Raw genomic sequence first — 27,423 nt, forward strand, 5'->3', positions numbered from 1 at the left:
ATATTTAATATATTAAGTGTATTATATCACTTAATCCTAAGAAGGATATCTTTTTGTTTCATTATTATCCATATTTTTCAAATGATAAGATGGAGATTATATCCTTTAACTAAGGTTTTAGTAATAGGAGATGGAAGAACCAGGACTGAAATCCAAACAGAGCTACAGCCTACCTAAAATTCTATATTTTACGTCAATTCATTTTATTTTAATTTAATTGAGCCCACTGTGATTTACAAAGTCCTTCATAGTTGGATTTCAGACATACAATGAATCAGGGCCAATCCCAATACCAGTGTCTACCTCCCTCCATCCATGTGCATCCCATACTACTACCTTCTATCCTCCAATCTTCTAGTATAACAGGCCCATTTTAAATTTAAATTGTTAAAGTTTGGGTGTCTTGATTGTATTGCTGTTGACTTTGGCTTGGATGTTTAGTTTTCTCCTTATTTAACACCACCAATGCACCTGAGATGACTTTTGCCCTGGCCCCCATCTTTTCTTTTCTTTTTTTTTTTTAATTTTTTATTTAAACAATTTCATTACATATATGATTGTGTTTGGGTTTCAGTCATGTAAAGAACACCACCCATCACCAGTGTAACATTCCCATCACCAATGTCCCAAAGCTCCCTCCTCCCCACCCAACCCGACCCCCCCTGTACTCTAGACAGGCTTTCTATTTCCCTCGTACATTCTCATTATTAGGATAGTTCAAAACATATTTGTGTTTCTCCTCCTCCATTTAATTTTTTTCCTTTGCCTTACTATATCCAGCGGTCCCGTTTGTGTGCCCCGTGGCTTTCTTCATACCCTGGACTCAAAATTCTTTGTATTTCATTCTCAAAATAAGCCCTAGAAGGCCAGAGTATGAATAGTAAAAAGGTAGGAACACACATCCCTCCAAGGTTCAATCCCTGGCCCCAACACCACCTGGAGAGATCCCTTAGTGTAGTGAGGAATAAGCCCTGGTCAGAGTTGGTTGTGACCCCTCCCCCCCCCCCAAAAAAAAACAAAAAACATGAAGCCTTAGAAACTCCTAAACTATAGATCATCACTGTAAACAGAAAAGGCCCAAACTAACCAGATTCACCTTATGTTCCATCTGAATAAAACAGAGAAGAAAAAAAAGTAAGAAGGAAAGAAAAAAAAAATATCCTGAGGAGCTAACAGGCAGAGAGCCTATGACTTTGATGGGAGGCACTGTTGGTGCTGTAATTAAAAAACATTTTTTTCAGGAGTTCAAAGCACCATCCCAAAGGTGGGGAGGCTAAGAAATAAATCAAAATAAGCAGCTCAGGGACTCAATACGAATATAGTTAATGCCATTAATCAAGCATTAAATCTTTGCTTATGTGAGGATGTCCTCCCTTTAAAGTTTATCAGCAATGATCAGGGAGTAAAGGAGAAAGCAGAAGAGTGCTTGACAGTGCCCTCCAGTCAAGCAAAGAAGGCTCTCCTGTGCCAGGCTGGGAAATGGCCTTGTTTCTGCTCTCTAAAATAAAAATATGTGGAGAAATGTTCAAGGACTTTGTCTATGGAGAAGCAAGACCTCAGCTTCCTTACCAGAGCCAGGAGGCATGTAAAAATCTAGTTGCTTCAACTATAAGAGTCTTATAACTAGGCACAGTGAGATTTCAGTATAAAGAGTTGAAGAACTCAAGTCTACTAAAAAGCATCAGTTCCCACTTTTCCCAAAACAGCACACCAGGGGAAGAAGGGCTCTGGACTGTCTATCCCAGTATTTCTTAGAAACCTTAGAAGAATGACTACCTCTCTTTTCTTATAGGATCTCATTTTCATTTGCCTGGATTTACTTCCGTTTTAAAGACTCAAGCTAGTACTTTTCTTACACTTTTCACCTAATCCTTAAAGGCACCCTTGCAACAATTCTTTTCCAAAGCAGAATTCAATGACTGTTGGGACAAACACCAGGTCAGTAAATGGGAGAGTGCTCTCTTGTAGCTTAACACCTAAAAATAATACCTTCTTTTACTCAGAAATCTAAATTTCTTTTACCAGTCCCCTTAACAGTGACCGATAAATAAAATATCATGCAGAAACTACTGGTAAATTACTCAGAATGAGCATGATGTCATATAAGATATAAGCTGATACAAGCTCTTTTACTTAGTATTGTTATCTTTGGGGCTGGATAGACAAATGAGTGTGATGGGGAAGAATAGGTTATCACTTCTTTAGTTATTCATTTTTTGTCATCAAGTGAGGGGGACTATCACAGTTATCAGCTGGGGATAAACTTTCACAGCTAATTAGACAATTAATAAGAAAAACAACAATTGAGAAAAATGACAATGACCTTTCAAAGCATAAAATAAATATTTATTTTTACTTGTTCGGATTAAATACTTATAAAGGATGATATTTCAACAACTGTGAGATATTTGTAAACAGAATATTAAAGCATCGTGATTCTAAATTTAGAATTATCATAATCTTATTTTGATTACAAATGCTCAGACCAATGACCCTAACTTAGGAATTAAGTATGCTTAAGTTTGGGGCCGGGCGGTGGCGCTCGAGGTAAGGTGCCTGCCTTACCTGCGCTAGCCTAGGAGACGGACCGCGGTTCGATCCCCCCGGCGTCCCATATGGTCCCCCAAGCCAGGAGCGACTTCTGAGCGCATAGCCAGGAGTAACCCCTGAGCGTCACCAGGTGTGGCCCAAAAACCAAAAAAAAAAAAAAAAAAAAAAGTATGCTTAAGTTTGAGTAGGTTTTTCTTTTAGATATACATTTGCCACATTTTTCTTTTAGATATACATTTGCCACATTTCTCGCTCACACACACACACCCACACAAACACAAACATACACACACAAAGGTAACTAACCTAAAAATGTATTCTACCTGCTTCTACTAAAAAACATTATTTTTTACCTAAAATTCAAAATTAATTTATGTTCTAAATCTTATATTTTTGGAAGTTCTCTATAAATATGCCTATTCGGATAAGGCATATCAAGAAAAACGTTGGTAATTCTAAAATGAAGTTAATAACAATAATGAACAGGAAAGCCATCTTCTAACCCTCACCATTATCTACCACTAACTAAATATATTTTAGCAATAGTTGTCATACTTTGTTTGGCATGTTCTTTGAGCTGCAGTGTTCAGGGTTTATTCCTGGCTGTGCCCAGGGAACCCTACTAGAAGGGCTCAGGGGACCATATGATGTGTTGCAAGGAATCAAGTTTAGGTCAGCTGTGCTATCATCTGTACTCTCTTTGATCTAAAAGTTGCTCTGGCTAATTCTATGAATTGTCAATTCTATGAATGGTATAACTGCCTCTTTTGATTATTGAGAAGAGTCCAAATAAATCAAAAGCCAAGTTTCTACTAACTTTTATGGATGCTTAGAATTTAATCTAAAATTGTATTTTTGATACTTCTGAGCCAATGTATTAATTTTTTTATTTCTTATCTTTTAAGATAAGAGGATCCCCCTTTTTCATAAAACCTTGGGACATGGACTACTTTGTTTTACCACATATTTCTGCATTTTTCTAAAAGTCTAAGAAGAAAGGAATAAAGGCTGGGGGTAAGGACCCAAAATGTATCAGATATATTGGTGGGGAAAAAAATAAGGGCAGAACTAAATAACCAAGCCAAAGTCAATGAATATAGAATCAAGAGACCTAAACTTTAACAATCTAAAATTAAATAGGCCTGATATACTGGCGGGTACCGTGTGGTGGAATAGGATGTACTCTGGGTTCATTGGTGTAGGGAGGTTGACACTGGTGGTGGGAATAGCCCTGACCCACTGTATATCTGAAATTCAAAGATGAAGGACTTTGTAGATCACAATGGTTTCAATAAAATAAAATTAAAATTAAAAAACATGTGGTATTGTCTTTTTAAAGACTCAATGATCAGGGGCTGAGGGAATAAAGAAATGAAGGCACTTGCCTTACATGTGGTTGACCCTAGCACTATATATAGTCCCCCAAATACTACCAGGGCTCTTTCTTGAGTAGAGAACCAAGAATAGCTCTGGGCACCAGTGGAAGTGGTTCTCTCACTAAAATAAGAATTACTAATCATGTTAATTGAATAAAATTTATTTATAGAAGAATAGTTAACTAAATTTAAAATGCCATATACTAGTGCCCTTTATCTAAGAACTATAGATAAAACATAAACTTCAAATTTTCAGTTTCTTATGGTCTGAATCTAAGTATTATAGGCATATATCCAAATAAATGTTTAAGTAAAGTCAAATTTAAAAGCTCAGATTTTATTAACAAAGTGCAGTGACCAAAATTCATTAATGCAAAAAAAAAGCAAGGAATCATTTAATAAGTGGGAAATACCTATGTTATTTAGGAATCGTTTTTATGTCTCCTATCCCATTAACAAAAATAGTGTTAATGATTTCAAAGGAAGTAATTTGTGACTAATGACATCATGGCCCAATGAGAAATTTTAAAATCCAGGTGTTATAAAATGATGAATTAATTACTAACCCTCTTTAATTTTTTAGACATCTTTCCTAAAATTTTCACAGAATATCTAGATCAACAACTTACGGTTTGAAAAGCATCTGTAAGGTAATAGAGCTGTATGCCTATGTGAGTGAGAGAGAGAATAAGAGTGTGTATATGCTCTTAGGGATAGACCCTAGGAACACAAATCTGCAATACAAAAATCCCTTCCTCACACCTATATTCATCGCTTCACACCTATATTCATCACAGCACTTTTTACAATAGCCAGACTCTGGAAACAACCAAGATGTCCTTTAACAGACGAATGGCTAAAGAAACTGTGGTACATATACACAATGGAATATTATGCAGCTGTCAGGAGAGATGAAGCCATGAAATTTTCCTATACATGGATGTACGTGGACCCTATTGTGCTGAGTTAAATTAGTCAGAGGGAGAGAGAGACACACACACAGAATAGCCACAATCATTTATGGGTTTTAAGAAAAATTAAATACACTGAAATAATTCCCAGAGATGTGGGCTGGAAGGACCAGCTCACGATGTGAAACTCATTTCAAAGATGGGTGAATACAGGTAGAGAAATAATACACTAACAACTATCATGACAATATTAATGAGTGAGAGAAATAGAGAGACTGTTTCGAATACAGACAGGGGTGGGGGAGAAGGGAGATGGAGAGCATTGGTGGTGAGAATGTTGTACTGGTGAAGGGGGTGTTATTTTAGTGACTGAAACTCAACTACAGTCATGTTTGTAATCATGGTGTTTAAATAAAGATATTAATTTTTAAAAAATAAAATAATAATTGCAAGTGCAGAATATAGCAAAAAAAAAAAAGAGTGTATGTATATGGAGGCTGGAGTGATAGCATTTTGTCTTGCATGTGGCCAGCACAGGACAGATCCTGGTTCGAATCCCAGCATCCCACATAGTCCCCTGAGCCTGCCAAGAGTGACTTCTGAGCTCAAACAGGAGCGCCACCAGGTGTGACCCCAAAACCAAAAACCAAAAAAAAAAAAAAGTGTGTATGTGTGTCTTTGAATGGGTTGCCTATGAAATCCAAAATATTAGGAAGAAACAGATGTGGTCATCAAAGATATATAGAATATGTACATTTAAATAAATTCAAGAAATGTCTGAAGTTTCTTTTGGTAGACAACTGGATTTCTGCATGTGATCTTTATTTCAATCAGAAAATATCATAAAAAATATTTGGGAGGGGGTGGTAGAGTGATAGTATAGTACGTAATGCATTTGCCTCATACACAGTAAACTCAGGTTCAATCCCAGAAACCATATGGTACCATGAGCACTACCAGGAGTAATCCTTGATCTCAGAGATAGGAGGACCACCAGTGTGACCTAAAATAAAAATATATTTTTTTTTTTTGCTAAATAGTAACAGGTAGCATGTGTTTAGTGCTACAATGAAATAATTCTACAAAATGTGACTGGACATTTTTACTGCTGTTCTGTCTGCATAATTGAGCACTAGAAAATAAAAGTCACTTCTTCCTCCTTGTCCTACACAGAGGGCCAAACCATACAAGACAATCAGAAGACTGATGTGCTGAATGAACTCTTAAGAAGAAATAACTGGAGACATGATATCAGGTTTTCCTTGCAAAGGGAGAAAATTTAGAAATCTTTTGAAATATTAAGGGTAAAAGAAGTAGATTACTTATACCACCAACTCAAAAATTAGATATGCTCACTGTCATATCTATTCTTCATTGGCATATATGTTCTAGTGAATGGGGGTAAAATGGGGTTATATATCTACATGTACATAATCTGAAATAAATACAAGAATGTCTCTTGTGAGGGAAAAAAGTCAAGAGCAGATAAGGGAAAGTTAGATTTAAGAAATTTTCAAATTATTACTACAGAAATATCTGACTTCTAACGACACTGTATGTAAACCACTGTCTGATATAATAAAAACACTTTACTCAACTTTGGTGAAAAATTATCCCCATCTTTTAGAAAACCTTAGTCACCATTGGCTTTAATTTATGTACCCTGCTCAAGAAGAAATATTGTTTTACTCTTCCCATTACATTACTAATACACGTGTGGAAGCTGAAAATATAAAACATATTGGTGACACAGTAAATTTTTATATTCCAAAGATACCTTACTTAGGTGATGGTAAGACAAGATGTCTTCAGAAAAAATGAGAATGAATAAATGAAAAGACCTATGTTTAATGACTGATACTCCATTACTATTGTTAATTCATTGTCCAGTGTGTTACTTTTGACATATCTATGACTTTTTTGTCTTTTTGTTTTTGGAGGACACCTTAAGGGCCATACCTGGTGGTGCCAGGAAGCAGTTTATTACTCTGTGCTCAGTATCACTCCTTAATACCTTAACCCCTATACTATCTCCCTGGCCCCCAATTATTTAGAAGGTATCATCATTTTTATCCTTAATTCTCACAATTACTCAACAAAGTAATTTTTATTATTAATTTTAGGTAAGAAAAGTGAGTGAGTTATGTGTGCTCCTTCCTCATAGAGTCAGAATTTGATCCCATATTGACTTCATGGATCTGAAACCTAAACAGAAGAGCCAATACATACTCGGGGAAAGAATAATATTTAGTAAGGAGTGTTATGGGCTTGAATTTTTATATGCCAAAATGACCGTTGAGCTATTAATACTCATAACTTCAAAATATGTACGCGTTTGGAGAGAGGACCTATAAACAAGTCAGTAAGCTAAAATCGAGAGCACCTCAATCCAATTGGATTGATGATGTCTTCATATGAAGAGTAAATCTAGAACCACAGAGGAGATACCAGGGAAACAGAAGCACAGAGAAAAGGCCATTTGGGAACATAGCAAAAAAAGTCAAATTCAAGACAGCAAGAAATTTCATGTTTCAATCAATCTCAACACTTTCTAGATTTCTAACTTACAGAACTGTAGAAAATTTTCATTTCTGACACTTAGTATGTCACTTACCTTGTTATGAAATCCCTAGTATACTAATATAGGAAATGAGAATAAATAATCTAATATTGATCTAGTATACTATAAAAGTCAGAGCAAGTCATCTATTGTTCAAATGCAAATTGATGACTTTTACAGTTTATGATCTTGTTAGTGAAGGAGGAAGCAGTCAATTGAAGAAGGGGCTGAAGGACTGTGGCAATGCCAGGATATTGCCATTTTCTTTCCATAAGACATTCTCTTCCTAATGCATAACTCCCCTCTACACTTTTGCCTCTTTAAACTCTCTCACAGAAACATAGATAACATGTCCAGACAATGTCTCCCTAATATGCATGCCCTAACAAGCAGGGTACATCATAAATTACAAACGTTCAAGGCATGGTCTGGACTGTTACCTCAGCTCTTGATATAATAACATGACATTTTTATAAAGACACAATCCAATAAATACATGGCCATGTCTGGGAATGAAGAATATGCTCACTTAGGAGTCTTTATCCAACAATTGTTAAAAAAAAATACCCATAACTCAATCCAGATCTCCCTCCTTCTATAAATAAAACCTATCTTTTAAAATTCTACCCTCTTTTCCAAGTGACTTATAACCAAAACATTTTCTTAAGACATAAACCATATAGAAAAATGTTCAAAGTTCAAAGTATTTTGATGAGACAACCTGTGCATTTTATAAAATGTATTTCCAGCCTTAGCCTGTGTCACCCTGGTACCCTCACAGCATAAGCTCTAGAGTTTATACCTTACTAATACTATCTGTCCAAATCCCAATATACACTGAAAACACATACAGTATTTACAGATTACAGATTACTTTTTCAGGTATCAAATAATATTCCAGATCACTATAAGATCCATTGGTATGATACAAAATTTAGTAACTTGATAGAATTAACATCGCTTCTAATACATATAAGTACTGAATAGTCACCAAGGCATTCTCAAGCAAAGGAAATTTCTCACCTTCTGGGCACTGAAAGGTCAAGAATGCTATGTTTGACTTTCCATCAGATCTGATACTTGCTGACCACTGCAATATTCAGTCAGTATCGTATAACCCTATTGTCCTATAAACACCCTATTCATCTGCTAAGAGCTGCCTACCTGGCCATTCTTGGAGCAGAGAATATTTTATTTGAGGTGTACAGACTAAATGTGAATGGACACTTGGAGCACAGCTGATCCTACTTTTCTCCAGGCCGGTTATCATTCTAGGAAAATGGTCATATTCACAAGAACATAACAAGAACAGGAAGAAAATTCCAGATTTTCCTTACCATGTGCCACCCAGCCATGTTTACACTGATCGCAAGTCCTCAGGTTAATCTTTCCAGGTTGAAAACATTCACATGTGCAATTTACCAGTGTGCAACGAATGGCCTGAAATATAAAGAAGAAAAAGGTCACCATCTGTTTAAAGATACAATTCACCATTTTAAGAGTAATGTCCAATTCCACCTTTAAATACTTTGTCAGTAGGAATGTAAGAAATAAAGTAAGAAAACAAAGCTCCTACATCAATAAAATTATTCATTTCAATAAGAAACATAAACCTGAACAGAATACAAATGAAATATTATGTATTCTGGTCTAGAGAGATAGCACACAGGGGTAGGAGTATTGTCTTGTACACAGAATGATCAGTTTCATTCCCAGATGTCAAATATAGTCCTCCTAAGTCATGGAAGAAATTTAAACACAGAATCAAGACTAAGCCCTAAGTACAACTGAGTGTGCTCCCAAATCAATGTATTATGTAGTTTCAAGATGCAAAACTCGAAATATGAAAAATTAAGAAACATTAGAATGAAAAAATGTCCATTTAAATTTATCCAACAGGCAATAATGCTTTATACATGGATATGTGTTCTAGTAATGTTCAAGTGACATGTTTACAAAAATAAAATGTAACCAATATATTTGTTTTCTTCTGTAAGCTTCATTTAAATATATTAATTTTTCAAATTGGTCCTATAAATCATGTATAATATTCTCATATATAATGTCAGAACTAAATATACTTCGGACATTACACATGAATTTATGGTTTTCTTTCTGTTTGTTTTTGTTTCTTAGGCCACACTCAGTGACACTCAGGGGTTACTCCTGGCTATGCGCTTAGAAATTGCTCCTGGCTTGGGGGATCATATGGTCTGTCCTGGGTCAGCCGCTTTCTAGGCAAATGTCCTACAGATGCGCTATTGCTTCTGCCCCTGAATTTATGGTTTTCTACATTGATGTACTAATTTCATTTTATTTATCTTTTTAAACATCTAAAATAACTAAATCAGATATAAGAAAGTTAATTCCATTTGCATCATCTGTTCATTTCTGGAACAGCCCAACTTATAGAAGCTGGGAAAAGATTCAAATATTGTTTATTACAAATACTTTAAAAATTATCTCATTCACATTATAAAATAATCCACAGAAAATAAACATAAATCAGGTGTAACATTTTATTAATTAAAAACATTAAGAACTGTACTAGGGGTCCAGAGTGATAGCACAGTGGGGAGGGCATTTTCCTCCCACACAGCCAACTGGGGTTCAACCCCAGCATTCCATCTGGTCCCCAGAGCCTGACGGGAGTAATTTCTGAACTCGTAGCCAATAGTAACCTCTGGGCTCTGCCAGGTGTGGTCCTCCCAAAAAAAGAATTACTCTATGAGGTCAAGTAAGGCCTTGCACATGGCAGGCCAGGGTTCAGTACCCAGTATCCTATGTGATTCCCCAAAGTCCTCCAGGAGTGGTTACTGAAGCAGAGCCAGGTGTAGCCCAAGTATAAATGGGTGTGCCCTCCCCCAAACCCCTAAAAAATTAGAATTGTGCTAAAGGGTTACAAGAAATGATTTGCATAAAGAAAACTGGATTTGATCCCTGGCACTTCAGGGTTCAAGACACTGTATCCACCAGGAATGGCCTCTGAGCATTGCTGAGTATGGTCCATAAAAAACAAATTGCACTTAAACTGGCCCAGATCTAAACTTACATATGCCTCTAGATTACAATTAATAGATATGTCTCAGACATTACTTTTTTTAAAAAAAATAATTTTTTATTGTGATCAAAGCGAGTTACGAATCTTTCACATTAATATTTGAGGTACATAGTGACAATAAATCAGGGTCATTCCCAGCACCAGTATTGTCCTCCCTCTACACCTATTCCCAGCATGCATCCCATAACTCCCTCACTTGCCCCCCCCCAGACTGATAGTATAACTGCTCCCCTCTGTGTATTGTTTGCTATAGATAGGGTATGGATTCTGTTGTCATTAACTTTGGGTTTGGTGTTTGAGTCTGATCATTTGTATTTACACTCAATGTTCATAGGACTTTCTAGTCCTGGTACCATCCATTTTTTTTTTCCCTCAATTCATGAGGCAGAACAAGATGATTCAAGTTATGTGGTTGTGTTGGGGGGAAAATGGGAGGATTCGTCTAGAGGTCATAAATATCCACTTAAAAGAAGAAAGGGAAAAAAGAAGAAAAACAAAACCAAAAGAAAAAAAGCATCTATAAAAAAAAGTCATCATCTACTAAAAATAACCACCATCATATAACCACGAGAACTAAAGAAATTAAAGACTATTAAAATAATATGAAAAAAAAGAAAAAAGAAATAAGAAAAAAGAAAAAAAAACAAAAAGTGAAGGAAGGAGGGCTGATGTGACATGGTTTTGTGCTTTTTCTTTCTTTTTTCTTTTTTTTTTTCTTGCATAGGCACAGTAAGTATTGGGGAAATTAGAAAGGGAAATCCCTTGGACTAAGAGATGCAGTGTTTCTCCGCCCTTGAAGCATACTGCCATGGAAACAACTTCAGGATCCATACACACTCATCTTCATAAGGTTTTTTTATGGTGCCAGGAAACTTTTCATTCAGTTGTGGATGATAACATCAGGCCTCTGTAGCTAGAGATCTTGGTATTTGCATAGGTCATAGGATGAAGAGTAGGAGAGAGTCTTTCTTTACAGTTCTAGAAGTTCTGTTCTATCACTGTTGTTGTAATCAGTCTTCTGTAATTAGTGGTCTTGGTTTCTGCTCAGGTCCTAGAACAAAGCCTAGGATAGAGTCTTTCATTATGGTGCCAGAAGTTCTGCTCTGTTTGCAGTTGTCAAAATCAGACCTCTGGAATTTGAGATCTTGGTTTTTGTAAAAATCCTAGGCCGAGGTCTAGGCTAGGGTCTTTCTTATTGGTCTTATGATAGGTTCTGCCCAGTCATGTTTGTCAAAGTCAGTCTTCTGTAGTTAGTAATCTTCAGAAATTTACTTTTAATTTGCAAAGAAATTTTAGACTAAATTTAATCAGAGATTAACAATCTATTCCATTTGAACTGCCAGAAAAAGACCACTCTATAGCTTTAAATGTAGTCAATGATTACTGGTATGAGAGGTAGTTTATGGAGATACCTGAAACTCTAGTTGTATGCCTAAAAGATATGGCAGCACAAATTCCAGGTATTTATATTTGGATAACAATTGAGATTATTATATATAGCAAACTATCTTTTTGTAATCAACAGCTTTGCAGATACTACTGGCAAGTCAGGCTAAATTCTCTATACAGAGTAAAGACTGCAAAAATTTTTACTTTCCCATATGCTTTGGATCAGCCAGTTTTAAAGTATTTTCCCTTCATTAATGATCATGAAATTCATAGATTCCCATTTAGTTTATGCTTTTGGAGTTCTCACTGTTAAAACTTCAATTCCATAGTAACTTGCTCTTATATTACCACTAAGGAAACAAATTATATGCCCAGTCTAATATTTTAGAGTATTTCTTCCAGTACTGATATCTATTTATATACTAGCTAGATTGTAAATCTTCATTAGTGTAGGTATAAAGAAATTAGTAATAAGAAATAAGAACAGGGGCCGGAGAGATAACATGGAGGTAAGGTGTTTGCCTTGCATGCAGAAAGTCAGTGGTTCGAATCCTGGCATCCCATATGGTTCCCCAAGCCTGCCAGGAGCAATTTCTGAGCATAGAGTCATGATTAATCCCTGAGCGCTGCTGGGTGTGACCCAAAAACCAAAAAAAAAAAAGAAAGAAAGAAAGAAAGAAAAGAAAAAAGAACAGGGGCCTGAGAGACAGAATAATCAATGGCCAGTGCATGCAGCTTAGTCCCAGGTTCAATCCCTAGCATCCCATAAATTCCCCAAAATCTCACGAGGAGTAATTCCTGAATAGTCAGGAATAATCCTTGAGCATGGTTAGGTGTGACCACCTAAAAAATAATGAAAGCACTGATGACTAATAAAAGAAAAATGTGCATATATACAGATTATAAATAAAAATACTTTCCCCCAAATTTGTGTTATTTTCTTTTTCCCTTTAAGTACCAGGAATTGATTCAAACACAGTATCATGCTTATGTATTTTGTCAGATAACATCCTGACCTCTAAAAATTCCTTATTACAATCTCAATGGTTTACTGATTTAGCAATCTACCAGAACATCCTAGATTAGAAATATTTTTAAACATGCTTATTAAATAATGAGCTTACAACTCAACTGCATTATAGGCAGAAAATCCATACTAAACTGAAAGAGTTTAGAGTATAGTGTTTCTACTTCTTTTAAAAGGCATTTTCCTAACTATTCAATTATAAATTATATTATGGCAACCACACAGTGACAGTAACATATTGACATAATTTTATCCATTCCTGCTTTACCAAATCAAAGAATTAACAATGAAAGTCTCTGCTATAGATTCATTTTATGTATATTTAATTAATCATTAGTGAGTTATTCATTCTCTACTCTGAACTGTTATGATTCAATATTTTTCTTCCAAATTAACTTTATTCATCTGGCACATTTGGAAAATAAGCATTTCAGATAACCATTCTTTTTTTCATAATTCTACTCCTTTCTACCTAAACATACAAACACTGGAACACTTCAATTCCTTTTTAATATAAACACTTAAGTACTGGAATACCCATTTTGTATTTTTATGAAATACAGATCTATTTTTAATATTCAGATTTATAAAGACAATAATTCCATAACAGAATTAAAAATATTTAAATAATATGGCCTAAATAAATATTTTGAGTAACAGACAACTGTGGCTTCAAAGAAAGTTTATTCTAAATAATGTTTCTGAAATTATATAAAACACTGACATACTATTTATTAACAACAAAACAGAGCCAATGTAATCACTTGCCACACACCCACACTTAAAAAAATAAATTATCATTCAACTATCAAAGCAAGTTAAGCCTCAAAAATTTGCGTGCTTTATGAGGAAACTGCTAAGAAGAGTAGAAATGAACAAACTTTCATTTTTGTGAGCACATTATCTTTTTCCTTCACCTAGCTAATCTACAAATGCTACCCACTCAGTGCTGGAAAATCTGAACTACAGAAAATTCAGCAATGTAGATGAATCTCAAGAGTTTAGTTGGTAATGTTACTGTCCCTCAAATCCCAAATATGCAGAAAAAAAATTTTCTGCTTTTTGGACCACACCCAGCAGTGCTCAGGGGTTACTCCCGGCTCTCAGACGTCGCCCCTGGCAGGCACAGGAGACCATATGGAATGCTGGGATTCGAACCACCGTCCTGCATCTAAGGCAAACGCCTTACCGCTGTACTATCTCTCCAGTCCCAGAAATTCTTTTTTTATTTTTTAATTATAATGTTAAACTTTTGTTTCTTGTAAAAATTTTTGTCAGGCATTTTTTGTTTGTTTGTTTTTTGGTCACACCCAGCAGCGTTCAGGGTTACTCCTGGCTCTACTCTCAGAAATTACTCCCGGGAAATGAGACATGGGAGACACTGGTTGCAGGGTGGGTGCAGTGGTGAAGTATGGTGTACACTGTATGACTAAAATCCAACAATGAACAATTTTGTAACCATGGTTTTTATATAAAACAATTAAAAAATAAAAAGAAAGAAAAGAAAAACCAACCAGAAAAAAAACCTAGAATAGTTTTTTCCTACTACCGGAGAATAAAGAACAGTTACTTCCTCAGTCATACAATGTACACCATTTCTCATTTCCCAACCCTTATAACCACCTTGCTCAAGGGTAGGCCATCTCTCTCTCTTTCTCCCTCTCTTTGGCAATCTCTCTCTCTTTCTCTTTCCCTCCCTCCCTACCCTCATTTTTGACACTGTGGTTTGCTACTATCAATGGGGGTGTGTGTGTGTGTGTGTGCCTTGCATGTTAGTTTCTTCACTTTCAGCAGAGTTCTTGTCCAGTTAAAGTAGAGAAGGCTTTTAGTAATACAAAATGATAGTTCCACCTATTCTAATTTTTCAAGCAGCTATTTCTCACTCATCTCTTTGCTATAAACAAATCTAGGTGTTTCTCATAACCAGGCTCTTCTTTGACAATTTCATCCCTTCCTACAGCTTGAAATAACAATCACTATGAAAAAGCCATCACTATAAAGCCAAGTACTGTGTAAGTAGCAGAAAATTAATGGCAGGGACCTGTGCCAGTGGACTTGACAGGTAAATTGTGCTAGAAAAGGGTTGAGAGGACAAAGTCTTTAACACCTCTAAGAAGCACCATTCACTATGGACCATATCTAATGAGTGCCCTGTGCTGTGTGCTCCATTATAGTGGTTCAAATTTGACTATTGGGAACTCAGTTCCATCAGTGCTCTAGGGATGTGAGGACTACTTCGAAATGGTCCAGAGCCATGTCATATCAAGCATAAAAGTCAGTTTCTTGACCTCCCCTTTATTTTCCTTCTAAGAGGAGGATTACTAAAAATTTATAACAAAAAATGATTGTTATTGTTATTGTAATGAAATCTTGGTATATCAGATATTTACTAATAATCAATTATCTTCTAAAATATTTTATAAACATTAACTCAGAAATTGTCATGAGAGGTTTTTTTCTACTTTATGGTTAATCTTAAATAGGAAACCACATCTCTTCCTTCATACTTCTCTAAATTTCATTCAATAAAGATGATTCTGCCTCCCTTTGAATAGAAAGAAAATTTCATGAGGTGGGCTGCTATTTTTTTTTTTGAGAGAGAGAGAAGAGGAGAGGAGAGGAGAGAAGAGAGAGAGAGTGAGAGTGAGAGTGAGAGTGTGGTGTTGCATCTACCAGGGACTGAACCCATGGTATCATACATGCAAAGTGAGTTATATTCCTATTTTCATAAGGTGAGTACATTTTTTAAATAATTTTTATTGAGACCAATGTGAATTACAAGTCTATCACAGTTATATTTAAGGTACACAGTGTAGTAAATTAGGTCAATTCACACCACCAGTGTTGAACAACACCCTCCCCCCACCACTGCTCCCAGCATGCCTTCCATACCTCCACCCCCTGTCCCCCAGAGTGCCAGTGAAACAGGTCCCTTCAGTGTACAGCTTGTTGTCGATTGGGTCTTCCGAGTCTCTACCACCACTGACCTTGGTTGGGCATTTAGGACTGATCATTCTATACCTCTGCTCAATGCTCATGAGACTGCTCTGCCCTGGTACCATCCACCCTTTTTCTTTTTCTTTCATTTTTAATTTCAGACATAGAAATGTGAGGCAAACAAGATGATTTATGTTCTATGGTTCTGCTAAAAAAAGAAAAGAAAAGAAAGCAGGCAGGAACTCCTGTTTAGAAGCTACAAGTATAAATTTTAAAAAAGGGGGGGTGAGTACGTTTTTTTTACCCTTACTTCATTAAAAAGGCAGCTGAGGTTGATATAATTAAGCACATTACCTAAAGTTACCATTGAGAAAATTCTGTATGAGCTTTCCATCTCGGTGACTTTAAATCTTTAATCTCAGCTACAATTAAGCTGAAACCCTCTACCTGTTCATCATACATCCCACACTGGATGCTTTTACACCTGTTCATCTTTCCCATCGTAACCCAAATATTATTTCCATTTCCAAGGAGTCACCCTTATCTCCGGAAAAGTCAAGTTCTCTATTAGTCCCTGACTCACAAGGGATCTGTCCTGGTGCTTTTTTATCACAGTGGTAAATATTGTATTTATTGTATTTAATTTATTTACCTGCAAACTATTATATGCAAATCTATCATATTTACATATTATGTCATCATTTGACTAAGGCTTCTCTTCTCTGTGAGAGAAGGGCAATACACCTGTTGAGCTAATAATGATCCAGGCAAATAACAGGTGCTCAAAGCTGAGTGTCAGAGAAATACTTAATTTGAATTCCTTTCCTTATCTGTAAAATGACAGTAACAATGTCATAACAGTGCCAAACACCTTAATGAAAAGTATATGGCACTTTGCCTAGCAATGTCAAATGCACAATAAATTAAAATCACTAATGATTTCAAGAAATTTTCCACATGAGATATTTAAATTGTTTTCATTTATGGATCTCTCCAATGCACTGTTTTTCAAATAATTATATACAAACGTATTAAGTTCTGAATAAATGAATACTTTAACATGTATGATAATATATAACTTACATCTTGTAGTTTGGTTTGTTCTACTCAGCTATGCTCAGCACTTACACCTAACTGTTGTCATGGATCAATCCTGGTATGGCTCACAAGACCAGATGCAGTGCTGATGATCAAACTCAGGTCAGCCAACTACAAAGCAAGAGCCATATCCACTCTTCTGTCTCTCCAGCTCCAGAATTTATATTTTACTGTTCAAATTAAGGTCATTACATAAATGACTATTCTAATACAAAAAGTTCAAAAATACTTATACGGGAATTACCTATCTTTGAAAGATACCAGGAAATCTAATCTACTTCCATTACCTATAGCAAAAGAAGGTGATTGAATGATGATGTAGAAGCCTTGCATGTATAAGGCTCTAGGTATGGATCCCTGGCTGTAGAAAAGATATATACACTTAGAAAATTTAAATTATAATTGCAATATTCACTCAAAACTTCATCTAAAAGAGTCATAGAGAGTACAGCAGCTAGAGCACACACTGTATGCAGCAGACCTGGGTTCAATCTGTCATCACATGTTCCCCAAGTTCTACTAAAAATAATCCCTAAAAAGAGAGTCAAGAGTAGGCCCTGACAATTGCAAGAAACTGAGGCAGACAGATAAATCCACAGCTGGATCCTCCTTGTGACTCTGAAAATACATTTTCACACCTAGGTCAGTGTGCCCCAAGAAGAGTATAGCAACTCCACTCTGCTCCATAGCTGCAATATTTTTCCAGTCAGTGAGCCACACCACAACACATAAAAAACACCATCATACTGCAATGGTCACAATGAGAAAGCAATGCAGAACCCCAGCAGGCTTATTGAATAAAGATGGAAGTCTGAAGATGAAACTACTATCAGCTTTTTATATAGCCTCTCTGAAAAGGACTTTAGAGAGGAAATGTTGAGGATAGTCAAGGAACTCAAAGAAATCCTGGAATGGACTTCAATAAGATTCAAGAGGGTATTAGAATAGTATTGAGAAAATACTAAACAAAAATTACAAAACTGAAAAACTTTGTAGGTAAATTGAGAAACTCACTTAAATGCTTCACCAGTAAAGTAACAGCTACTAAGGAAAGAATCATTAAAATAGAAGATGAGCTGCATAACACCTTCAGATAATAGCAGAACATATAAACGAGTCTTAAAATAAATGAACAGAAGATGAGGGGATTTCTTCAAAATAAAACAGATGACACCAGAGCTTTGATAAATTCAAGAGAAACAACATATTGGAGTTCCAAGGAGTCAGGGCGAAAACCCCTATGAAGAAGCAACACTCAAAGACATCATTGCTGAGAAGTGTACATGCATCCATATTCTGGACACCTGAAGAGTACCAACTAAAAAAGACCCAAGTGTAAGTTCCAAGTACCAATATGTGTGCACCACAAACAGCAACACAAAATTTCCACATTTAACTAAAAATTGCTCATGAAATATACTTTAGTAATTTATGGAGTAAATAACAGTATTTAAAACATAGATTATAAATTTTACTTGAATCTTTTATTTTTGTTCTTGGGCCAGACTAGCCGTGGCTCAGGATCTATACCTGACTCAGTCCTGAAAGGGTTTAGGGTAGCATCTTGTGTGTTAAGGTGTCAAACCCAGGTCTTCCTAATGCAAGGAAAAGTTCTTAATCTTTCTGGCCTTGAATCACTTTGAATATGGCACACAAATTGTGATAACAGCTTCTAATATAACCTTAAGTAGTATAGCCAAGGTAGAAGATAAATTTTGTCACTGCTCATTAGTCTTTATTTTAAACAAATTTCTTAATAAATTTAGTTCTATTACTGAAAATTATATGTAGATACTGAAAATATGCAAAATTGCCAACCTTCCATGAAGGTACAAGTAGTTTATGTTATAATTAACTCATTAATTCATCACTGCATATATTATTCAACTCCCAAAATAAACACAAATCCCAGAAGGATAGGTATGCATCATATCAAAGGTCAAAAGAGTTCTTTAAGTACTAAAATTGTCCTTAAAGACTTCTATACTTTAATAAGTAAAAATTGAAATAAGTAAAAATCTGGTATAAAAATGATCTGTAATAAATACTACCAATTACTCCAATCAGAATATGCTCAAATAATTAAAAAATTAGCATTACAGTTGGAGCCAGAGTGATAGTGTAGCAGTAGGGTGTTTGCCTTACATGCAGCTGACCCAGGATGGACCTGGGCTGGATCCCTGAGCCAGAAGCGATTTCTCAGTGCATAGCCAAGAGTAACCTCTGAGCATTAATGGGCATGGCCCAACTCCCCTCAAAATAACCAAAGCAATACAGTTGAGGAAACTACTCTTGTACTTGGACTAAAAGATACATAAAAATTAAGCGAACTTTCACATATCCCATGTAATGTATGAAAACCTAAGATATTACTTTAAGCTTTAAACAAAGAATCTTAAGAAGATACAGTAGAAATGGTGATTATGTTCTATAAAGTTCTAGTGAATCCTAATAGCTCGCCAAGCATCCTCAGGAGTCACTCTCTCAATAATCTACTGCATTTGGCTAAATAAAAAAATGAGCAACAAAATTTCAGGTGTTTTCTAATGTTATTCTACATCATAGGCAATGATTAATTACCAACACAAATTAGTAAATTTTACAGGATTACAAAATTTGTACTTAATAAAATTAAAGTTGTATTCTACTTGTACTACAGAGTTTTGCAACTAGATGTCTAGACAGGAGTTAGCTAGAATTAGAGAACTAATAAAAATATACTGTAATTTAAACATGCTACAAAAACTTCTAAGGCTACCAAAAAAGTCTGATCTGATACTGAGACATATAAATCTATATGTAATTTAGAGAAGATACTTTCTACATTTATACAACTATATAAATCTGAGTTCAAATGAGAATAGTCACAGAGTTCATAGAAAGTGATTGTCATCCTCAATGCTAAGGCACCAAGCAGTGTTGAAACTGCAATGTAAATGCCATTCTTCATAAAACAACTGTAGCAATAAGGTTATTTTGCCTGCTGAACCAAACTTATTAAAATTTACACATGCAAATTATACTGAGTTTATCTTATTTGATGGTAAGAAAAATGAGAAATAAAACATTAAGTCATCAAATGTTATTTGCTCCACCCATCAAATGTTATTTTTAAACTGAATGTCATCTGAAAAAAATAGCAACTATTTTGTGATGTTTTGAAATTTCTCAGAGACTTCAATAAATAAATATTGATAAATAAAGACTTCAGTAGATAAATAAATACTATTGAATCAAATTAGAAAACACATAGCCAAGCTATAATGATACAATAGCCAGATAAATTTCTAGGACCAAATAAATTCATGTAAAAAACAGCATAGAACATGGTAAAGATTAAAAATAGAGCAATTCAAAGATTATTAAACTTCAACCTAACATCATCAAATGCCTGAATAAACATTAAGTCTAACAAAAGAATTTAATTATGTCTAGTTTTTAAAAACCCTTCTCTATGAAAATATTAAAAGTTAGTATAATCATCTATAATCTGACAGTAGTTTTTAAAATCCACTGCCACTTTCCTATCTGATTAATCTAAGATATCTTTCAACAAATGTAAAGGGAAGGGTCAAATAAATAAATAAATGCTTAGCTCACTAAAACTGCGGCATTAAAAATATTCTAAGATAACTTGTTAAATGTGACAACAGTGAATTCCATCATATTACTAGAAAAAACATCCCTCAACTGACTATACTAAAAAAAAATTACTTCAGCAAAAATCTAGAAATTTGGTTTAGGGAAAGTAAGCAAAGTGGATAAATTTATAAACTTTTGAGTGGATGTTTATACATGAGTGTGAATGTTTCAATGGCTATGTTTGAATATATAAATACAAACACAGACATACATAGACACATAAATTTTCAAACACATGGATCCAATGAGCATTTGCAGTCATTACCTTACCACCATGAACTACTCTCAATCTACATGAGGAAGATCCCATTTAAATAATTTAGGAGTACAGAGTAAAAATCAACAGCGGGATATAGCCAATTATATAAGGAAAATGCCAATGGTATCCAAGTATATGCAGGCCTCAGAGTAATTGTGCTATGTTTCCCCCCAGTTAAATTAGGCCTATGTTAATATAAGTTATTTTGTTAATTAGTAATATTAGAAAAAAAAGAAATTAGAAGGCATTTTAATTAGTACAGAAATATTGTATTTTCTTACCTAACAGTTAACAATTAACAAATTCCATTTATATTCTGTATGCTTATAAATTCAGACTGCTTAGGCACAGCTGCAGAATAATAAAACAGAGAATATTTATTCCATAACATACTTCTTTTTTTTTCTTTTGATTTTTGGGCCACACCCGGTGAAGCTCAGGAGTTACTCCTGGCTGTACACATAGAAATCGCTCCTGGCTTGGGAGACAATATGAGACACCAGGGTATCAAATCGTGGTCTGTCCTAGGTCAGCCGTGTGTGCAAAGCAAATGCCCTACTGCTGCGCCACTGCTCTGACCCCATAAACATACTTTCTATCTCATGAAAATAAAGAGTGATTGGTTCAACATAAAAATAACTGCATTTTACCTCAACATTTACAAAGATATGTAACTTTATTGAAGAGGCAAAGTACTTCTGATACATGAATATTAAGTAATGATCTTCTGCTTCATTATACTGTTGAATCAGCAAGTTTGCATTCCACTGGTATATACTTTTATTCAATGTCACTAATGCAACCTAAAAGGTCATAATGTGATTTCATTTCTCTGTGGCATTCATGAAAACAATCACTAACATGATAGGAAAGACACTGAGAAGGAAGAGATTTATAATGAGATGCAGAAAATTATTTATAAACCATTAAGTACTTTAACTGCCCAAATTCTGTTATTTCAAAAGCAGTTTTATTTAATACTGGTAAGTAGATACATAGGAGGATCTATATTCTAGTAGTTATGATGAAAGATGTAGGATAAAACATATATAAGACTTGTCTCAACTTATGTAAAATATAAGGCATCATTCTAAATTGATGCCTCTTCTTCCCAATCAGCACTGAGTCCCTATCAAACTTTATCCACCATAAAAAGAGCCAGTCACATTATTTAAAATGAAAATCCAGTTATAATTTATCAAGCTATAGAATAAAGTAATGACCTTTTACCTAAATTACTCAGTTTTGTTCAAAGAATTTACCCCAGGGAAGCAACAAGAGAGACAGGTTATTCCATTTTATAATGTATCACTTCAAATGAAAATTCTGATAATTCAGGCCAATTATTGGAGCCTTTCTGAGATTAATAACTTTATAGTTATAGAAGTGCTAAAAAGCATACATAAAACTTCAAATGCATTCTTGTACTTAATTTTCAAAAAACTTGAAATTATAGTTGTTTTTTTTTCTCCAAGCAGAACATGAGGTTCTGAGATGCCCTTAAATGGCTATAGTTAGTATTTCAGAGCTTTTTACAGTCAGCCTGTATATTAGTTGGGAGCAGAATATTCCCTTTGCTAATCTCTACCCTAGTAATTTTTTCCCAGTTTCAGTATGAGTTTAAGATTGAATAGAAGGTATGGATGAAACTGAACAAAATGGCAGGTGCTAGTGAAAGCTTAAAAAACTTGTAAGGGGTGAAGTAACTTGAAAAAATAGGGTAAACAAGAAATTTATAGCAAAAGGGTAATTAGTTAAATATCTAAAATCATCAATAAGCAAATTTGCTTTGGGAAAATGACTGAATAACTTTCTATGGCATTTCTAAATGCCTGTGTTAAGGGAAGTAAAATCTGAGAATACTGGTATCAGTTATTGAAAGAACACTTCGTAGTGTTTTTTTTTGGGGGGGGAGTCGGGGGGTTGGGTCACACCCCTCAGTGCTCAGGGGTTACTCCTGGCTCTACACTCAGAAATCGCTTGTGGCAGGCTCAGGGTACCATATGGGATGCCAGGATTCAAACTACCATCCTTCTGTATGCGAGGCAAATGCCTTACCTGCATGCTATCTCTCCAGCCCCTCTTGGTAGGTTTTATAACATCTTTCTTGCATCTGTCTTGGGATTGCCCATTAGTAGGTTATCTCAAAAACATTTTAACATCTTCTATTGTGCATATAAATGTACATTATAATTATGCCTAATTTTGCTGTATATATCTTTGTCTAAGAGCAGGTATCACTTCAGGAATCATACCTTTCACAAATAACAAACTGATATGATATACAGTCTACATGCCCTCTTATACGTTATTTATGTTAGGTCATAGAGCCCCAAGAGATCTGTGCTTAGATCTGGACTGGCATCATTAGAGCATCATATAAATCACTAAAGGCACACCTTTATTTTACCATGGCTAGAGCCTCTGGGTATTACCTCTTAGGTAATACATTTTTAAAAAACATATAAACAATTTTACTATTTCTTCTAAGAAAAACCCAACCACAAACATATTTGTAATCATGATGTTTAAAGATTATTTTTAAAAATGTAGTGTCCCCTACAATTTAAACAAAGTCAAATACTTAGAGAAATGTCACGATTTTCTATAAAATTTACAGGATTCTAAGGGTAAAAGGTTTTCTAGAGTATTGAAACCTTTTCAGGATCCATTGGTTTAAAATATAATTAAAAAGACTCACTTATAAACAGAGGCAGCAAGGAATAGACCTTGCTAACCATGTCACATCACTGAGCAGAAAGACCTGTGCCATAGTTGTCAGAAACTCTAAACTAACTCTTGAAAATTAAGAAGTAAATAGAAAGCCTTGTGGGAAAAAGGGGGGAGTTTTCCTGAACAGTATTAATGCCATTGTGGGCATGTGGACTGGGTTCACATGTGTGTCAGCTGAATCAACATAATGGGCTATAACAGCTTCGAAGCAGCTAATATGGTCCATTGGGTCAATAATCCATGAACTAAGAAGGATTTACTTGATAGACTATAAATGGTTCATAAGAATTCAAGAATCACTCCATCAGATCAAAATCCAATTTTCATATGGTGCCTTTCTCCAAATTAACCAAAAGAAAGTAATAACTCTGAAGGACTTCAAGGTCTATCAGTTAAATTTTTGCTTTTTAAAGAATGTAGTAAAGGAGGAAGAATTAACTTCTCTTTTTATCTCTCCCCAACTAAATTATTTTAAATTGAAAATTACATTTTATGATGAAAAATATAAAAGAATAGTTTTATACACTTTATACAGCTTTCTATGGGTGCACATAAATTTCTGATTAACTTGTGTATCCAAACAAATAAAATGTATACAAACTGATTTTTCTCATGTTTCTATTATCTTTTTATCTGTTTCACATATCTACATGTACTATTAATTAGCAAGTAAATTATAAAACATTATTTCCTGGACAACATTTTGAAACAAAATTATTTCTGTGTACTACTTATTTACATGTTTTGTATTGCGTGTCTTATTTGTGAGGTCTGTGGAAACATTTGAAACAATCTATAGATATTGGCAGGCTCTTTCATCTTCACATATAGAAAGGCAGGCAAAAGAAATTACAAAAATTAAAACAGTTAAAAACTACCTAAGACTTTCAATAGTAAGAGTGAGAGAGAGAGAGAGAGAGAGAGAGAGAGAGAGAGAGAGAGAGAGAGAGAGAAAGAGAGGGGGGGGAGGTTTCCTCCCCACCTGACAAAAACTAGCATAAGCGGTGTGTACAGGTAACTGCACTTTTTGCCATTCTACACTGAAAAGAAATAGCTTTATCCAGTGTTGTGAATTTCATTACATATTCAATCTAAGTGATCGTGGCTGCAGATTTTTCAATGTAAGCCAAGCTCTACAAATAATCATATTTATCAAGTTCATGTCAATGAAGAAAAGCAAGGGAAAATGTTCACAAAATTAAACGGGATATAATTAGAATTCTTAACTAGGTAGTATTACTTTACTAGGAAAATATTATGCATTTCTTTCATCATAAGGAAAACAGGAATCCTTTTCTTTTCACAAGAGTAACACTGGCCAAAACAATGGGTGCTTTAAATCAAAGTGTATTAGCTATTGACATAAAATCCATCTTCTTAACTTTCACACATGGGGAAAAATTCCAATGATTTTAAAATAAGACAGATAAAACTTTTCTTGTGGCTGCAACCATGTACTATTATATGTAACTGCTTATTTTTAAAAAGAGCCCTATTGGTACTCTGAAGGATTTTCTTTTATACATAGCTTTATCCTATAATTTTGTCCCTGTTGGGCATGCTGCCTAAATTTAAACACAAACAGTCAAGCAATGAAGAAACATTAACACATTTACTGTGAACAAAAACTCCCAGTTGTACAGTGAAATTTTAATACATTTCAACTTATCTCTTTTACTAATGGGGAGAGTACAAACCCTGCAGGAATTCGCTCTGCAAACTGGTAATTACAGTAGACTTACTTTTTTTATAATGCATATGTAAAGTCAGACACAAAAACCCTGGCTGCCCTTTTGATACAGGTTAAAATAGAAATGATTTCAAAATTATGAAAATGTACAATTCTAAAGAAATGGATTATTTTTTTAAAAAACTGATTTAACTCTTATATGAAAATAAACATATTTAGATACTGGTTTTATATTCCAGAAGTCACAAGTCCTACAGTATAGCAAATAAATTCACTACTTTTAGAGACACAGATTATGTGGGGTTTTCTTTGACTACCATAATATAACTATTACATAAATATGATAGTTTCCTTTAATGCCTAGATTGCAAGTACTATAATGTCCCTTCAAACTGGGATTTAAATCTATATACTTTGAGATTTCATAGGATCTTTTCACTAAATAATTAAAGATTCCATGCCAATAATCTGATTATCAGTTAAGCAGATAACTGGAAGTCTTGATTAAAGAACCTATATAAATATATGTGTAAAAAATAAGAACTATACATTATAATATTAATAATAGCAGCACAGATATCTCACAGAAGTGGACTAAAGTCTGCTAATTTTCAGATTCCTTGGTAGACAGTTTACATTATCTATCAAATTACTAGTTCCCTAACATTATAAGAAATCAAAATTTGATAGACTGAGGCTACCGATATTTAGTTTATATGAAATATGCCACTCTAAAACTGATATACTAAGGGAATTAAAGCAGAGAAAGGCTGACATAAATTTTGTAACAAAATGTGAATAAAAAAAGTGAATAAGGGGCCAGAATCATAGTACTATGGATAGGACACTTGCCTTGTAATGCTCAGACAACCTGGGATCAATTCTCAGCACCCCATATGATCTCCCAAATCCTTATAAGGAATGAGCCATGAGTACAGAGAAGGGTGTAAGCCCCTGAGCACCACTGAGTGTGGTTCCCAAACCAAACCAAACAAAAACTAAAGTTGCTAAATCTTTGTTCAATATTTAGCAATTCCAGTTATATCTATCTAAAAAATGTAAACTATGAAATGAGAATCTTTCTATTTCATTCTATATTTCATTTTAAATACAAAAAAACAAGGAATATATTACAATAAATCAAAATATTTAATTTGTTATGCAGAAATAATATCCTGGTTATCAAATTTAAGATAAGTGAATGATTAAAAAGATTTTAATACATTTGACTATAGTAACATTCACTCGTTAATGAAAAATGTTTTAAGTGTTCTAATATGTACTAAAATTCTTCTAATTGACAAAAGCATTCTAGATTTTATGTTTGTTAGTACAGAAAAGAAGAACACCTTCTTCTCTATTCCAAAAGGCTTTTTATATGTCAGTGTCACAAAAATCAAAATAAAATATTAAATACATCATAGTTTGAGTAGACCAACTGGCTGTATTCATGGTACCTGAAAATAAAAAGACTTCTTATTTTCTAAATACAGTTTATATTCTTTCCTTTAAAATCAGATTTTGCAGTTGTTCCTGTTTTTCACTAATTTAGACATTACTAAAGTATCAATAAAGTTGAAGCTTTATTATGAGTAAATTAACAGAAGTACACCTCAAAGACAGTTACATATAAAACTTTAATCAAATAAAAAGCTATTCACACTATATAAATACAATTGAATATTAAAAATAGTAAGATTAAGGCTGAGAGATATTGCAGACTGTATTTTAGTCTTGTACAAAGGCAGAACACAGTACTTCTGACACTGTATAAAAACCTGGAGTGATTCCTAAGCACAGAAACAGGAATAAGCTTTGGTTCAGAGCTGGGTGTGATCTCAGTACCACCTTCACCCACTAAAATAAAGAATAGCAACTTTAAACATCCCCTGGTCCATCAGAAACATTTATGGTTTCCATTTGCTAAGTCAATGCTATTCCAAAAACAATGCTAAAAGTTCTGAAGCATGAACAGATATAGCATTTTGTTATTCCTGTATGACTTATTTAGGTATAAAGATCTAAATTTTAAATCAATCAATTCAATTTCTTCTCTCTCACACACACATACAAACACAAACACACATACCTCTTTTTTATACCTTCTTCAAGTGGGTTTCAATTGTCCTTCAAAGAAAGTATAAAGAAGGTTTTAAAGGAGAAAAACGACTTGTCTGTACAAGACTTCCC

The 27,423-nt window shown here is 34.4% G+C and overlaps 1 protein-coding gene across 1 annotated transcript in view; it reads right to left on the bottom strand.

The window, feature by feature from the left end:
* The window catches only part of BNC2 (basonuclin 2), a 333,090-nt gene that overhangs the window by 160,410 nt on the left and 145,257 nt on the right, over window positions 1–27,423 (bottom strand). The window contains 1 exon segment of the mRNA XM_049769330.1: window positions 8,735–8,837. Within this exon segment, the coding sequence (XP_049625287.1) occupies window positions 8,735–8,837 (103 nt within the window).

This window comes from Suncus etruscus, chromosome 1 (genome assembly GCF_024139225.1).
Source record: "Suncus etruscus isolate mSunEtr1 chromosome 1, mSunEtr1.pri.cur, whole genome shotgun sequence".
In the NCBI taxonomy this organism is placed as follows: domain Eukaryota; kingdom Metazoa; phylum Chordata; class Mammalia; order Eulipotyphla; family Soricidae; genus Suncus; species Suncus etruscus.